At 40.1% G+C, this 16,180-nt stretch overlaps 3 protein-coding genes across 5 annotated transcripts in view; all 3 read right to left on the minus strand.

Annotated features, from left to right (window-relative positions):
- LOC148327102 (RING finger protein 224-like) lies at nt 1–1,475 on the minus strand. The gene is made up of 3 exons (XM_088309944.1): nt 1,367–1,475; nt 962–1,294; nt 1–324 (listed from the first exon to the last, which is right to left on the minus strand). Exons 1-3 carry the CDS (start codon nt 1,375–1,377, stop codon nt 234–236), a joined length of 435 nt encoding a protein of 144 aa, XP_088166070.1. The 5' UTR covers nt 1,378–1,475; the 3' UTR covers nt 1–233.
- Nucleotides 1,476–2,957: 1,482 nt separating this feature from the next.
- Nucleotides 2,958–8,078, minus strand: ube2j2 (ubiquitin-conjugating enzyme E2, J2 (UBC6 homolog, yeast)). The gene is made up of 7 exons (XM_088310096.1): nt 7,916–8,078; nt 7,092–7,222; nt 6,261–6,301; nt 5,111–5,213; nt 4,875–5,013; nt 4,550–4,630; nt 2,958–4,090 (listed from the first exon to the last, which is right to left on the minus strand). The coding sequence occupies exons 2-7, from the start codon at nt 7,220–7,222 to the stop codon at nt 3,800–3,802; spliced, it is 786 nt and encodes a 261-aa protein (XP_088166222.1). The 5' UTR covers nt 7,916–8,078; the 3' UTR covers nt 2,958–3,799.
- Nucleotides 8,079–8,646: 568 nt separating this feature from the next.
- Nucleotides 8,647–16,180, minus strand: part of LOC148327104 (arf-GAP with coiled-coil, ANK repeat and PH domain-containing protein 3-like) — a 49,246-nt gene continuing 41,712 nt past the window's right edge. The window contains exons 22-26 of one of the 3 annotated variants that reach the window (XM_088308822.1): nt 16,031–16,140; nt 15,814–15,924; nt 14,665–14,726; nt 11,178–11,224; nt 8,647–9,465 (exon numbers count right to left, since the gene is read on the minus strand). In XM_088308822.1, coding sequence (XP_088164948.1) covers nt 9,397–9,465; nt 11,178–11,224; nt 14,665–14,726; nt 15,814–15,924; nt 16,031–16,140 — 399 coding nt within the window. In that variant the 3' untranslated portion in view covers nt 8,647–9,396. Of the gene's footprint in view, nt 9,466–9,486; nt 11,083–11,177; nt 11,225–14,664; nt 14,727–15,813; nt 15,925–16,030; nt 16,141–16,180 lie in introns of those variants that run through there. The other 2 variants (XM_088308820.1, XM_088308819.1) reach the window with 2 other exon arrangements.

A 16,180-nucleotide genomic window follows, 5' to 3' on the forward strand; every position in this document is an offset into this window, starting at 1 on the left:
TATTCACTTGCATTGCTGAGATTTTTCCTTGTGATGGACTAAAATGTAGGTAGACAAAGGCATGATGATACAATATGAAACATTTATAAATAATAATAATAAGTAAACAGCTTTACAGTTAAAAATATATATTTTTTTACAGTTATTCCATTTCTTCAAAAACTATGTACAATGTACAAGTTGTATATATATATAAAACAATAAAACTATGTTGTTGATGGACAACTGACACATCAGCAGGCCTGCAAATGTTGCTCGTGCACGGCCAGGCAGTTGAACATTTTTTGGAATGTGGTCTTGACAACAATGTGATTTGAATCCAAGCTGAGGAGGAAGAGAAGGAGACAGGTTTGTAAGTCATTTTTAAACTCCAACGTAAACCAGCACCATATAAAAAGCTGTTTGAGCGTTTATTCCACATCCTTGATGTATTCGTATGCTCAATGTCTTTCGGCGCACTAGTGGAACAAATATGCGTTACAGGGTTTCCTTCTCACTCAAAGATGAACAAAATACCGCACTCAGACTCATAGCTACAATTTGGAGTGTTTAATCAACTTAAAATGCATGTTTTGTGGAATGTGGGAGGAAACCGGAGTACCCGGAAAAAACCCACACAGCCGGAATCGAACCCCACACCTCTGCACTGTGAGGCCATCGTGCTAACCAGTCACCCACCGTGCCGCACACTTTTATGTACAATTCCTTAGAATTGAATCATTCTTTGCATTTTTGGGCATTTCATACTTAAGAATGAAATCTGTCTTATGTTTGAATGAACACTTAGGCCTACTTTGCTACTGTATTTTAGTGTTATTCCTGATGGTGGTTCTTGGAGAGCTAAGTATTTTTTTAGGTGATACTAGTGCTTCACCAGAAATACGGGACCTTAACCTAAATTCCAAGGGAGTAAATGCTGAAACAACTTTCCCAGTGACAATTGAAAACATTTTCTACTCACATTGGCCTGATGAGCCGTTTGTCCAAATCCTGCACTGAATCTTGGTTTATCCTCATCCTCTTCGTCTGCTCTTTCGCCGCTATCTGATCCCAGATCTCGGTGTTGACCCACAAGGCCCCTGGCAGGGTGAGGCTGGCCCGGGTGCAGGTGATCCAGCGGCACAGCGGGCAGCAAATAGTCCGGATCACGCCGTCCACGTTGGCCAGTTTCTCCAGGCAAGCGGCGCAGAAGGTGTGACCGCAGTGCAGTAGGCGTGGGACGCGTTGACTGCGGGAGTAGTCGTGGAAACACACCACGCACTCCAGCTCTTCATTAGGAGGCATTCTCGGGCCCCTTGGCAAACATGACAATCAGCATTTAATACGCTTAGCACTGTTAAAAAAAAACACCAACTTTGGAACTTACTTGTTGTCCATTTGAAGTTAACGCTTTGCTGGTTGAGGCGCGTTCTGACTGCTGCCGCGTAACAAAGCGACTTTTAAAGACGTGACTCCGCGTGTCACGTGACATGAACACTGAACACTCTTCCAGGGAATTCTGAGCGGGTAAACAGACCTCCGGAAGAAATCTATTCACTCAGCACAAAGGGGGAAATACCTTCCTACTTTGTCTGGTCTACAAGAATCGCTTACATGATTCGGTTTCCTTTACATAACCGGTGCCAATGAATATCCTCATTATAATTTGTGGACACATATATTTCTCACATTACCTGTCTGATTTTAATAAAAGTCTAATCAATCTTTAAGCCAATGTACGTTTTACACTACTCTCTTTTTTGGGATATTATATCTAAAGAACGTGATGTCCTATTTTAAGACAATATAACAGCCATGTGGCACTTTCTGTTGTGTTTAGCATATTCGATCATTTCTGTGATTCGAGATTCTCCAAAGACACTCAAGTGATTGAACAGGTGCATTGATCAGCAAAATTGTGGTGGAAAAGATGACAGTTATTGGGACTGTTTCGTTTCAAGCCACCGCTTAAAAAAAAACAAAAACAAAAAAAACACACCCTGAACAGTAGGTAAGGGTTAAAACATTTCGATTGGGGTTAACTTGGACTTTGTACAAAAGCTGGTTCACACTGAGGAGTCTTGTCACATGCAAAGTGCAGATCCACATCAAACGGTTCCCCGTCGTCGTAAATGCGCCCCTACGTCACGATTATTGCTCGTAATTCTGATGTCACTTTTTGTTGTGAAGTATGCCCACGTCTTCAAAACGTGTACTGTTATGACGAAGTCTCATTTGAGAAATGTTACTGATCAATTTGGATTTTTATTTGTAGTGCGCACTAAGAATAACGTTTAAAAATTATCCCCAAGAACGTGTTGAGCGAAGACCAAAGAGTCATGTTGGTCATATAAAATTTTTGCAAATTTAGGAAAAGTCTAAAATGTAAAAAAAAAAAAAAAAAAACTGCATAAAAGCAGCAAAACAAAATATTTCCTTTGTTCATTAGATATTGTGCTGCTTTGTCACCTTTATTTTGCAAGTTCCCTTTCTAGAGTCCATAAGATATAATACTTCTTTTTAAAATGACAGAATCCCTACCTAATAGAGAATTAGCCATCAGTCGCCAACAAGATTTACATGCATGTGAATATTTATTAGTGTCAAATTGGAAAAAATTAAATCAGATTTCTCATTATAGTCTATTGAATCTACAACTTGCTGAAGGGCAGAATTACACGGCCAGCTGAGACCATTTAATAGCTTTCAATTGGAAAGAAATTTTTATTGCTTGCCACAGAACAAAACAGTGATGACACACCTCGAGCTGATAAAGCACATCAGCAAGAATCAGCGCTTCTCTTCAGTGGTAAGGCAAATCTAAACAGGCGTCATTATTGGATTTAGGTGTGCCTAATAAAGTGGTTCACGTGAGCGGAAAGCGTTGACACCCCCACCCAAGCAAGCTCGTTTATTTTTAGACATTAAGTCAAGCATGACAACTGGGCCATTTTGCTGCACAATCAAACAACAGCAGATCTTTTTATGATTCGTTTATTTCGGAAGTGTTGTTGTTGAGAAAAAGAAGTCCACTAGCTTCACTAATAAACGCAATGCACGACAGTACAATGATAAGCAGTCATGTGGACACTTTGTGTCGTCCCGACTACGCACTCCAAGGCTTTGTCTATAAATTAAAACGACAAAATTGATCCGAAAGAAAATACAGAACAAAACGTTGATTCTCCTCACGGCGTCTCCTAATCGGGACACGAGTGTACAGAGCGTCGCTAGAAGTGGTCAGCTAAACCAAGCCCCGACAGCACCAGTCCCGAATTCACGACTGATTTGGGCTCATGGGTTGACTGGAGTTACAATTCTATTTGTGTGGTTGTTGTTTTGGGGCATACCTCAGCTACAAACATTTTCCTATCAAGACTTTTGCTTTTGTGCTTCAGAAAACGCAAACTTTATCCGGAGGTGTATCATGAGTCAAATTAGAAAAAGACAATTCTGCTGAAAAAACAAAACACTGAGGTAATTGAAGGTAGTCAACCGGTGGCTGATGCATCTTAGTAAGTCACGATGATCTGCCATGTTGGCGTCTGCCGTTCCCTCGCTTTCAGTGTAAACATTTTGCTGAGGAAAACAAATAAAAACCCAATTAGGGGGAAGTGTGTTTGCCAATGGAGGAGAAAAAGTTGTCAACTTGTGACCACTGCGGTGAAAACACTTTGCTTCTCCACAACCCATGAGCCACAAGTGATTCCCCCCCCCCTCCTCACAGTCCCTTCTGGGTGGGCTGCTTTCAGTCCTCCAGAGTCCGCGGTGGTCCCGCGACACAACGTCCCCCACCGTCCACCTGACGTTTGTCCAGCTCTCAATCCTGCGCTATGCTCCTCAGCACGTACTTGACCGTGTAGGCAAACGCGGCGAAGCCGACGATCACAAACAGGTTGGCAAGGGCGCCGCCTAGAAGTCCATGGTTGCGGTTGGGTTGCTGCAAGCCCTGGGCGGGGTTGGCGCCGCCGAGCGGGATGGGAACTCCGTTGAGGGCGGGGAGGCCGTAATGGGCCTGCTGGGGGTCTCTGTCGGGCACCACGTCGGGTAAGGGGAGGGGCTGAGTGCGGGCGTTCAGCTCTTCCTGCGCTTTCTGTTTTTGCTTCATCTCCTGGCGATGGAACACAAACAGCAATTTACGCCAACAAATTTTAGCGATTGGTCCCAAGCCCCGCTATTTAATAGCGTGGGTGAGCAGTACAGTAAATATCTTCTGATTGGATCAGTGATTTTTTTTTTTTTTTTTAAACTTGCTTATTGGTGATGGGCTTGAAAATTCTCAAAGTGTAAAGCCCATTATTAATTCATGATTAATTTGCCCTTATTTTAACATTAACCTACGACACCAAAACATTGATGCATAATAAATCTGATATACATTTTTATTGCAATACATATTAATTTATTGCTTGTGTTTAAAAAAAAAACGCAAAGAGGTGCTTGGAAGAAAAATAATGACCTAATAAACAGCGATTATAATATGGACGGGAAAAGCAAAGTCCAACTCGATTCATTTTCAAAATGGTCATGCCTTACTACGAAAGCAGCAGGTTTAGGTTGGTTGGCTCACCTCCACAACATCGGGGAACAATTCACAGAAGACTTTGTCCTTCAGGTTGAAGGCGAGGCTTTGGGCTGAGAGTTGTCTTTTCTGGGAGGGAAAAAAAAGCACAACATTTAAACTGCGACCTTCACTTACAAGTTTCATTCAATCTGGGAGCAAGCTCACAACTTCAGTCACCAGTACACAAAATCAATATTCCCCCTGGAAATAAACTGAAATGTCATTCATCCGTTCGAGTCCCCCAAATAAACATAATAAAAGCATTAAAGACAAAGAACGCAATCGTATAAGGTGGTAGTATGTTCCATCAAGTTGGTATGTCAGGGCTCACCGTATGGTCCGAGGTCTCGATGCTGCCTAGAGTGGGTCCTTTCTCCACCATAAAGCTGAGCAGACCCGTGAGGATGGTGGAGACGGACCACGCCGGGTTCCACGTGTCCGGGTGGAAGTCCGTGATGGACAGACACAGCCTGTGGAGCGACGGCACGGCAACACAACACCAATGTGAGCAGGTAAGTCCAGAGGGCGGGAATTAGAAAGAAAAAAAAAATCTACGGCTCCACTTACCTCGTATTACATTTAAATCTGCCGTTGGGTGTTATCATGTAGATGCTTGGTGGTTTAAAAGGGAATTCCCGAGGAAATATGAGCTTTCCGTGATAGTAACCTCCTATAGGGAACACAAGTTGGACAAATGTGATTATTAGAGTAAACATTTTGTTGTAGAATTTGCGTCAAATATGCCTTTAAAGTCTTCTTATGTTTGTTGTTTGTTTTTATCGCTCACAATATCCTTATCACGTGAGACGTCGCACGGATCAACTGTGTGCATGCGTTAAGTTTTCCTTTGAATTTTTGGAGAGATTTTACAGAGACACCGGAAGCTACGTGACACACAACTCCAACGTCAACACGGCAATAAGTGTTTGGTTGTTCTGAAGTTTCACAGGGGTTAACTTCTTTTTACACTTGTTTGACAAGTAGCATTAAAAAAATAAATAAAAATAAAAGATGTGCTATGAGTATTAGTAACTGGACTTCATATTATGCCTTTCATTTATATTCCAGTGTGTTCTTGTTTGAAGTATATTTATGATTGGAAGCTGTTGTCACGTTATGCCGCTTTAACATGAACAAACTTCGCTTAAAATTACGGTAACCCACTTGTAAATGCAATGTATTGTACTTTAAAGTTAACAAATGACCTGTGCATAAAAATGTTCCTTTTAATGTTTGGGTACTCAGATTAAATCGAGGACTCGTTTCACTTCTAAAATGGAGCGTTCCTAAAACACGCCACTAGATGAGAACAACACAAATTTGCGCAAAAAGCTTAAAAAAATTAACATGTTGGTGTGACGCCACTCAAGTAGCGCAGTTGGGGTGAAAAGGTTATGATGCACTGACGCGGCAGCGCCACTTCAACGGCTAATTATGAGGAAACCGCTTCCTGTGTCGTGAAGAATGAAGACATTGCGAAACAGCACACGGAAAGCGTCTCTGCTTGTGATTTGTGAGTATAGCATTCGCTCGTCACCACTTGACGCATATTTTTTTTTTCTGAACAAAGCACATCAACCTGTAGGTTAAGGTCGTGTGGCGCCAGGAAACCCAAAATACCAGTGCGATAGGTATGACACATGGCAACCATTTTTAGATGAATCATGAGACATGGAATCAACTTGAAAGATTCTTCAGAAGGATTTTTTTTTTTTACCTTCATAAGGAGTTTTCTCAGGACCTCTCACCACATAGTACCTGCACGAAACACGAGACAAATGTTCACGTTACCACATTCAAAGAAAGACAACGAGAAGAACATCCTGTTGTGGTTCTGACACGTGTGAGTATCTTCAACATGTGTGACCTAAGACATAATTGCCGTGTGGCGAGTCATGACATGAAGCAATTGAAGTTACTAAGCAAGTTCACCGTGACCTTTCTGCTTAAACATGACCTCAATAAAACCTTAAAAACAATCAATGCCAAAACTGGCTGGTTGTTACGCTGTCAACTCAATTTTTTTTTTTCAAACTTTCTCACCATTGCCCTAAGGTGAGCACATATAAAAAATGGAAACAGATGACTGTGACACAAAATGGACTTAAAGTCTATTCAGGGCAGCAACATGATCACGTTTTGATACTCAAAGAAATGTAAATAGAATCTGGCACACATTTGTCAAGTGCAAGAGAAGGCGTGCTTCTATCAAACATTCACATTGTATACATAAACACTGGATGAAATATTATCACTCTTCGACACAGGTGTTGGTGACTGTTAAAGAAACAGCGATCACAGAAATTACTTGAATCTGACAAAACTAAAAATAAAACGTTTACAAAAATTCAGATAAAAATAGTCTATATTTCTTCGTATAACGTATAAACTACATATAAATTAATTGTTTGAAACGATGGCCAGTAAAAAAAAAAAATATGTAAAAAGTCAGAACCTGATTCTGTAGCATTTTGATCAAAACTTTAATTGTTTGAATAAAATGTGACTGATTGGGAATGCACATGTGATCTAAGGATGGCGATTGTACCATTCTAGGATGTTGGAGGGGAGAGGCTCAGCACAGATGTAAGGCACGGGGTCATTCTTTATCCTGAGGTAATCCTGCTTAAGTCGCTGAGTGGCTGTGGTTGGAGCTCGCTTGTTCCCGTTGTTGTTCATCTGTTGAAAGAAAAGGATGTCCAAACAGAGACTGCAGTTAATATTTTAAAGTAGGATAATTGCAGTTTAATATCATTAAAGGTACCGGATGGCAAGGCAAAGAAAACAAATGTGAAAATGACTCTGGTCATGCTGTGTTTCTGAGTGGGAATTAAACTTGCTAGTCACTATTTTGAAAAACAGTCACTTGAGCAGTGGGAAGAGAAACCAAATGACTATCTTGGTTACAATGTATTTTTTTGTAAAGTAGCTCATCACCGCACAAAGGCATGTTAGTGGTGTCAGTTTTATTTTTGTGACGGGTGAGTCCAGTCCTACCTGCTGTATAAACGTAATTAAATGATGCTATAAAGAGCTAGAAGAACTATTCAAACTCAAGTTGCGTCACGCGAGGCTCGTAGCGCTGACGTCTTATGTCTTTTAAAAGTGGCTGCAAAAACTCTCCGCAAACACCCTGTCTTCTTCATGGGCTAATAAACACGGATTTAATCATGTGGACCAAACCAATATCACAACAAAGAGATTTCGACGATGCATCTCAGACCGATTGTGGTGTGTAAACACTTATTAGCCACTTAAGGCTAACATAGGCCAGTGCTATGTTGAGGTGGCTAATGCTAGCAACCGCTACATAAAAGCGCACGTCCACATGCGTGAAATCTCCTAACTTATTGTGTGTCGTATTGGACATACCTCTCCAGACACCCGGTAAAAATTGGGATTCGGGTCTGGGTAAGAATTAGGGCTGTAGTTTCAGCGGTCAGACCCCAAACCGACAGGACGAAGCCAACACCGAAGCGATAGCTTAGCAGCAGGGACAGAAAAACTCACTTCCGGATTTATTCTTCACCTTCAGTCGAAGCTTGGGTAGAAATGTTCAAGTTGCTCTTGGGCGCCACCATCTGATGTGGCGGTGTAACAGTATCTAACAATATCACATCAGCATGTCTGCCTGGGATAGAAATGTTTTTCTTTTTTAATGCTTTTAATGTCAACGTTTATCTCTTTGCATTGGCATAAAAATAAACTAATATGCACTTTTGTGAGACTCTGAAATGATTCAATCATTACATGAAACGAAACATTAATGATAGGAAGGCAGCTAGCAGGGAGCAGTGCAGATTGTATCAAATGTTGTGGGACTGTGAAACAGTGGTTACTGGTTCGAACATCTGGCCGCCAGTTTAGAACTGCTCTTGCCTTTCTGCGCGAGTTTGCATATTCCTGCATGCTCCTTAAAACCTGTTGTTTGTAGAAGTTAATTGAAGATTCTAAACTGTTGTTTAATGTCAACGTGAGTGTGACTATTTTTTTCTGCCGTTATTAGCTGGTGACCAATCCTGGGTGTACCCCGCCTCTCAAACCAATGATGAACAATGTAAAATAAAGAAATTCCATCACAATTCGGAGCCTTTGCCGTTCATAATAACTGGATATCCTTTATTAAAAAATGTACAATTTACAAAATTATACAAAACATCAGTTTATCGCCAACCAAACCCATTTGATTCAACTGGAGTTGCGCATTGATGACAAGCGTGCCTAATCCAGAGCAATGGAGCAATATAAAAAAAAATCAGTCAAGAGGTGAAAATGCTCGCTTGGCTTTCAACATTTGACAGCAACAACAAGCCAATGAGAAATAACAATGCCTCGCCAGTGCTTGTATGAATATTTGTCAACATTTTTGCTGCAGCAGTTCAAATGGGTGCGGGAGTTACGTGCCGTTTTGTGTATCAATAATGTGAGTGAAGCAATTCAGAAGGCAAACATGACCAGAAAAATAGATTAAAGTCCAAGGGTGGGGTGTTTCATTAAATGGTTATTTATTATGAAAATAAATATTTGACCTCCATGGAAGGGTTTGACCGACATTTCAATATAGACGCTGCAATGCTTCTGTCATTTCCTCAAATAAAGGCCCTTAATAATAACTTAATAGCTATGTTAAAGATGGGCTTTATTAGAGTTGAGGCCGTGAAATCTGATAGCCATACATCTGAAATTAATTATGGCGACCAATTCTATACTTATAATGTATAAAAGACAAGTTTTGGGCCACCTTCAGGTAAAATGTATTCTAAGTGTTGGCTTCAAAACTGTAAGATGATGATGAGGCGCCGAAAGGTTCCCTCAAGGTTTCTCGCAGCGGCTGAACTGCAGACTTCTCCTCCTCAGCTTCTCGGGCTGGAGAGATGCGAGGAGAGAAAACTCGCGAAAGACTTCACCACGGGAGATGTCACCTGAAAGTTAAGACGTTTTGATCATTACAGTTGAGACACGGCTGCCAGAATGGGATGAAATGATTACGATTGTTCCATGACACACCAAAAAGCCCAGCAGCATGTGATTTGTTTTGAAGAGAAACTATATGGCAGCTCTGCCACAGTCGAGTTAGTTTGGTCAGAGGAAAAGAAAATTCATAGGATGAGTGTGGGGAGCATCCTGTTCGTTGGCTATATCACGAGTGTTTCCCAACCTTTATTGAGCCAAGGCACATACGTATTGAAAAAAATAAATAAATTAAAACAATCATGGTATTCAATCAACCAAAAATGTCACATAAATATTTCCAGCATACTTAAATAACGTCTCAATTCAATAACCAATTTACTTGATGGGAAATCTGGACAACATTATTCTCGCGCATAAATGACAAAAAGCCGATAAACATTTTTATTGATCTACTGCCATCTAGTGGACGCGCATTGAATTGTTCTGCCCTGTAATTCACAGGCCTAGATAGACCAACTAATTGAAAGACCAACTAAGGGAAATCGAATTCTTTTCCTGTGGCACACCTGGTTAACAAACCAAAAAAAAAAAAAAAAAAATAAAAAAATAAATAAATAAAAAGAAAAATAATGTGCTGCAGCGCAGTGGTTGGGAATCACTTACCTACATTGCTCGGAATCAGATGCCGACTAATCCCATTGCATTATTATTTAGTATTTATATGTAGCAGTGGAGCAAATAGTTTACTTAACGCTACTGTCAGACAGTCTTGATCGTATGTGAAGGTCAAAATAAAATGAATGCCATTTCTGTAGCGGAGCCAGACATGAAATACTCACCTGCCACTTCATGAAGTACACCAGTACACTCTAATATGATCCAGTACAAGAGCTGTAACGATTTCAACCTTTTTTTTTTTTAATTTCGAAAGTACGCAGCCAGTGTTCATTTAAGAATATATGCTTGTCGTTTCTAATAAATGTTTTTTCCCATTTTATTAAATCGCGAATGCAGTTCTAAAACACGACATGCTACACTTTGGTACGTCTTTTATTCAGGGTTGTGGGAGCTTTGTCCTATTATGTGTGATCCGGGTTCAAATCCTGGTTTGGGGGGATGGCCCACCCAGGTGGGTTGGGTTACGAAGGGCACCTGGTGTAAAAAAAAGTTTCTCTATAATTGCTTGTTCGTAGAAAATGTTGGTAATACAATTTGTATTTTTTTTTAACCACAGCGATACTGATGACCTGCTAACCCATTTCTTGGTAGCTTTAAATCCTCAACATGGGTTGTTTTGATCACCACAACCCAATGTGCTTGGTATAAATAATCCAGAATGGCTCAACAGTTTAATTCACTTTTTTTTAAATTATTATTATTATCGCCCAAACTTCATCTATTTTATTTGTAGATTTGTAATGCAAAAATACCCATATCATTGTAAAATTAACACCTTCTTTTAATTGATACTTTTTTTTTTTCATGTAACTCTTGTATTGGATTTCATCAGAATGTGTACATATACTACATTGCGTCTGACTCCTGTGCATGGTTATATAAAGACACCAAATATCAATAATACGTGATGCGGCCAAGCCATTTCCACCAGACAGTCCAAAAGACCCCTCAAAAAAAAAAACACCATAATGAGAGCAAGAAAGAGCCCAAGTGTCCCGCTACACTACAGAATAAAAGCGACGGGCCAGGATGCTTCACTCACTCTATCCCGTGGTAAGGATTTAAACCTTCTGCTGCCCTTGGCAACCCCTGCGGTGAGAGAAGCAATGACATGTCAGTTAGTGTCAATCGTCCCACGCCGTCTTTCCTTGAATATGAAATGATGCTTTAAAACAGTACTGGCAAGTGAGTAAAAATTTCGTAGTTGGTGTAAAAAAAAAAAGCTTGTGAGGTCACATGAATGTTTTACAAGTAAAGACACTGAATTATTCAAGGCTCTCGGTATAGTGCTGCAGGCCGAAAACGCCTGCAAGCACTTGATTCTGAGCACTAAATGTGAATTTTAATTTTCAAACGCAGCATTTAAAAAGGCACGGCTCATTTGTATGAGCCTGTTTTAATGCTTTGAATAAGATCAGTGTTTCTAGGAAAGTTTCCCGAAAATCAGCCGTCTCCCAATGCAGAGCAATCACTGAAATAAAAAATTTAACGTGATCAATTTAGCGTGATTATAAATCTTGCTACAATGCTGAGAGAATGCAAGAGGACAACAGAAATGAAAGCAAGAACAAGCTGGGTTAGTTCATGAAGAGTTTCTTGATTTTATTCTATTCATGTTTTTTTTGTTGTTGTTTTTTTTTTACGTTGTTGGCCTCAAGTGCGCCTAAAGACATGGAATAACAGTTTTCCAAGACGTCCAACTGTTGGACTGTTGGGTGTTTTTTTTTTTTTTTTTTTTGAAAGAGAATAAAAAGACAAACATGAAACAAATCAAGAGCGTCACGATCTGCTATGGAACGCCGAGAAGCAGGCATGGACTTCAAATACACGAGTGTACTATTTACACCATCTTTTTTTTAACCACTCCTATGTCAACACACACAATGGACACGACATTGAACACTTCCTCGAGGGGCGACTGTCGCAAACCCCCCCGCCCCCCGCCTGACCCCCCCACTTTGCTAGACTTGTACTACTTGTAGTCTGTAACTATTGCCATGTGCGAATCTCAGTCCTGTTTTTGATCGTGTGAGCACACCAACAGTGTTTCTACCACTCTGTCACTTCACAAAGCATGATAAGACTAAGCGGTTAAACTGTTTCACTTTGAACAAAAAAAAAAAAAAAACAGAGATATAATACAAGGTCTGACATTATCCCTTCAAAAGTCTTTGGCAGAGGAAATTAAAAGCACAAAAAAAACTGAAATGACTGCTTGTGCAAAGGATTTTGACGGTGACATCAGAGAGGTCATGTTGGTACATGCTTATTACACAGGACTGCACTGCACAATGTGATCGAAAGCGTAGAAAAATATCAGAGCATGCTAGGAGCTGCAATCGCGTTGACTCGCCCACAAAGCATGCACGGAAAACTGTCAGCTAGGAGGCATCGGCGCCTACAAAGTGTGTAAACATGGAAGAAAAAAAAAATGTGCTCCATAATCTCACCGATACAGATATTATAACATGGACGAGTATTTACAAGTACAGTAAATGCAGGTGTGGTTATATAGCCATGAAGTCATCTTTGTTCCGGAACAGGGAGTGAGCAAAATTTCAAGGGAAGTGTAAATCCTTTCAAGGCACACCCCCAAGCGCCACATCCAACCACTACGCTCACGGATTCATCGCCTCCTCCCTGCCACTGAATGCAACAACGAATGAAACGAAACTAAATACATTTCTTTTTCCATAAACTCCGAAAATCTCTTTCAGTGCTGATTCTTGTATTCAAACGTAACGTAAGGCCGTTCCACATTCCGTGAAGAAAAGGGCTTCTACGACTGCTATTATGGAGATGCCGTCAAAACGCTTTCGTTTCCGAGCAATATTTTTAAGACTCAAAGGACAATCATTAACAGAAGAGAATAAACTGCATCAGTAAATGCATTGCACGGCTCCTCGGGGAAGACAAATAAAATAGACAGACAGGCAGAAACGGACAATAACTTCAGAAAAAAAATAAAGAATAGTAGCTGAAAACAAATGAATACATAATAAAATTATAATACTGAAGGTGGGAAAAAGTGCACAGTTTTAGCACTCAGAAAAATGAAGCAGCGACTTTTCTTGGTTACGTCAAGCGCCCCTTTGGTATTGTCTCTTCCTGGAGATCATCGCTTTTGCTATTCGGCTCATGTAATAAACAAATTACGGTTAAAGTCAGATTTTTATTTCACCGATTCACCGTTTTTGTGCGCAGGCCGAGTCGAAGAATTTTGCTCTGGCACAATCTTAGCGCAAAGGAACTAATAGAAAAAAAGTGCTTTGCTGCCACCTTGTGGAATATATAGGCAATTACTATTTATTGTCAGCCTTGTATTCCCAACTTCCTTGAATAGCGAGGGAAGACTCATTACAATCTTACAATCAGGTTCATTAGTCACTTATTTTTAGCGGTGTGTCTCCATGGCAACCATTTAAAATATTACATCAACAACAGAAAATACCTGCAGAAATTGAGCTTGACTTTTTAAATTGCGTAACGTTACGTAACCTCTGATGGACGGTGTTGCTTACGATGTGACCGGGACTCGAGTTACTGCTGCAGTCTTGCGTTTGATAAAGACCTTGTGGTGTTGTATTAATTTAATACACACAACCTAAACTAAATTAGTTTCGTAACCAATCGTGCCTCATATCAACATTTTTTTTTTAATTTTCTTTTTTATATATATTATTGTTTCTCCAATAGAAAATGTGATAGAGGTGGGATTAAGCAGTGCATTAATTCCGTCGGAAGGCCCAGGTAGCAAATGTACGGCCCGCCATTGGCAAATAAAGGAAGCGAAGAAAGCAGCAGGAAGAGACCATCCAAAAAGTTTACCCAACGGCATATTTTTTTTTGGGGGGGGGCTTAACTACCAAAATAAAATTGTAACAAACTGGTCCGTGCATCATTTTTGTGAGTGTTTTTTTTTTTCGTTTAGAGAAATGTATTATCGTATCATATAGTTCAACTCTCACGCTACAAAGCAGACGAGGCTTTCTCCTCCCCTTTCAAGCCGTGCAGTCTTTTTGTCACAGTTTTACTTTTACATCCCGCCCTGACACTGTCGTTTTGTCCTTAAATGAATGTTGTTCGCCTCATGCCACATCACATGTCATAACGCTGAAGTACTTCTAAACGAGACTATTTACACCTCAATTCTGAGGAGAGATGGTTTTGGTCCGGGTTAAAGGAGCGACAGGCCTCCCATGAGAGGTTAAACCACAGCGTGAGAGGATGTTAGCAGAACACCAACAAGCAGATGACATTTGACTTGATGTGATGTGGCTAGTGCGGAATGGTGAGTAGAATCCGAGCAGGAAATGCGAGGTGAATGGGGGGCAGTTTAGTCAGTAAGAGTTAGAAAAGGTCCATCAGGGGGTTTGCGTTGCCCATAAGCCTTGATCAAGCTGACATGAGTTTCTAGAGGCAGCTACAGGAGGACCAGAGATGCTAGAACTCCTCTATGGTGAGGCAGATGAACTCTTGGATGCACTTCCTGTACTGCTGCTCAGTGGGGCTGGTGCTGGGGTATTGACCTGGTTGTCCCAGGGGGGCTTCTGCCTCTCGCATCTCTTCATTCATCCGCGCCAAACGCAGGCTGGAAGGGAAAGGCAGGACAAAATTGACAAATGAGATGAGGAAGGGGTGTAAGCTTCATTTTCTTGTCCTAGCCATCTATTCATTTTTTTTTTTTTTTTTTGGCTTGTCCCCCATCAGTGTCGCGAGTGAGCCTATCCCAGCTGAATTTGGGCAAGAGGCGGGATACACAAACGAGCATTAAGTAATTACTTCCTTATGATTTTAAATATGTAAATATAGTAGTTTATAAAGCAGCTCTAAAAAACATCGACGATTTTGTAGTTTGAAGCGGCTAACTCTGGCTGCAATGTGTGAATAATAATACACTGAGTACTTAATATCTAATAAAACTCTTTAATAAATAAATACATTAATTAATCAATAGTAATGATTTAATTAATTTCAAACAGTTAACTTTAATCATCATAAAACATGCTCATTTTTCTTTTTTTCACTGTATTCAATTAAAAAAAACAAATAAAGGTGTAAATTATTTTATTTCCATCAGATTTAGCTGTAATTAATAGTACAATATTATGATACATTCATTTAATTAACCCATTGTTGAATAAAATCAAATGTGTTTATTTTGCTAGACTTTTAAAATTGTTCATTTTAATAATGAAATAATTCATATAAATTTATAAATGTATTGTATTTTTTTAAACGATTGTACTATAACTGAAGCAGGGGTGGCTAATTAATTAGTACTCGTTATATTGTGAATTTGATTAAGTAACCAATTACTCCATAAAATATATAAATGTTTTATTTTAATAATAAAATAATAATAGTTCATCAATTCATCTTATTTCACCTAATTACAATTATTTAACCAGTGATTCATTTTTAGAATTTTATTTACATTAGAATCAATCAACAAACAATTTAATAAACTAGACCAATAAATAAATAAATGAATAAATGAAAGTAGAACTAATCAACTTTCAACTTGAATCAAAATGAATTAATGCAACAAAAATGACTGGAATTGATCATGTAAAAAAAATAAATACGCGGTCCAGATTAACGAATGCAGAGGACCATATGTTGCCCCTGAACCATACGTTACCCACCCACGGACAAAAATGTGTGTGCTCACTCACAGGGTGACGATGTCCGCGTTGGCCGCCTGCACGGCGATGCTGAGCGGGTCGTAGCCCTGCTCGTCCACCTCCGCCTGCGACGCCCCTCTCTTCAGAAACAGACACACCTGGCTGTACAACAACACACAAATGACAGGCGGCCTTCAAGCACATCAAGTAGCAGTATTGCCCACTTCCAGGAAGGAAATGGCGCATCTTGGTCTATAAAATATCATACCCGGTGTGTCCCAGGTAGGTGGCGTGATGCAGCGGGCCTCTGCCTCTCATGTCTCTCTGGTTGACATCAGCTCCATTCTGGAGCAGGAACTCACAAGCTATCAGAGAGCCCTGATGGAGAAGAAGATTAGAAAACTGTCAATTATAATTC

The sequence above is a fragment of the Idiotropiscis lumnitzeri genome, chromosome 11 (genome assembly GCF_059441095.1).
Source record: "Idiotropiscis lumnitzeri isolate Australia: NSW breed Sydney's pygmy pipehorse chromosome 11, RoL_Ilum_1.0, whole genome shotgun sequence".
NCBI lineage: Eukaryota > Metazoa > Chordata > Actinopteri > Syngnathiformes > Syngnathidae > Idiotropiscis > Idiotropiscis lumnitzeri.

What these genes read in the sequence shown, in the direction of transcription:
- ube2j2 (XM_088310096.1), bottom strand. Translation starts at nt 7,222, where the DNA reads ATGAACAACAACGGGAACAAGCGAGCTCCAACCACAGCCACTCAGCGA. An exon ending in TGAGAAAACTCCTTATGAAG is followed by an intron (nt 5,214 to 6,260) that starts GTAAAAAAAAAA and finishes TGTTCCCTATAG; the next exon opens with GAGGTTACTATCACGGAAAG. An exon ending in TCGAGACCTCGGACCATACG is followed by an intron (nt 4,631 to 4,874) that starts GTGAGCCCTGAC and finishes TTTCCCTCCCAG; the next exon opens with AAAAGACAACTCTCAGCCCA.
- LOC148327102 (XM_088309944.1), bottom strand. An exon ending in AAACGGCTCATCAGGCCAAT is followed by an intron (nt 325 to 961) that starts GTGAGTAGAAAA and finishes CTTCCTCCTCAG; the next exon opens with CTTGGATTCAAATCACATTG.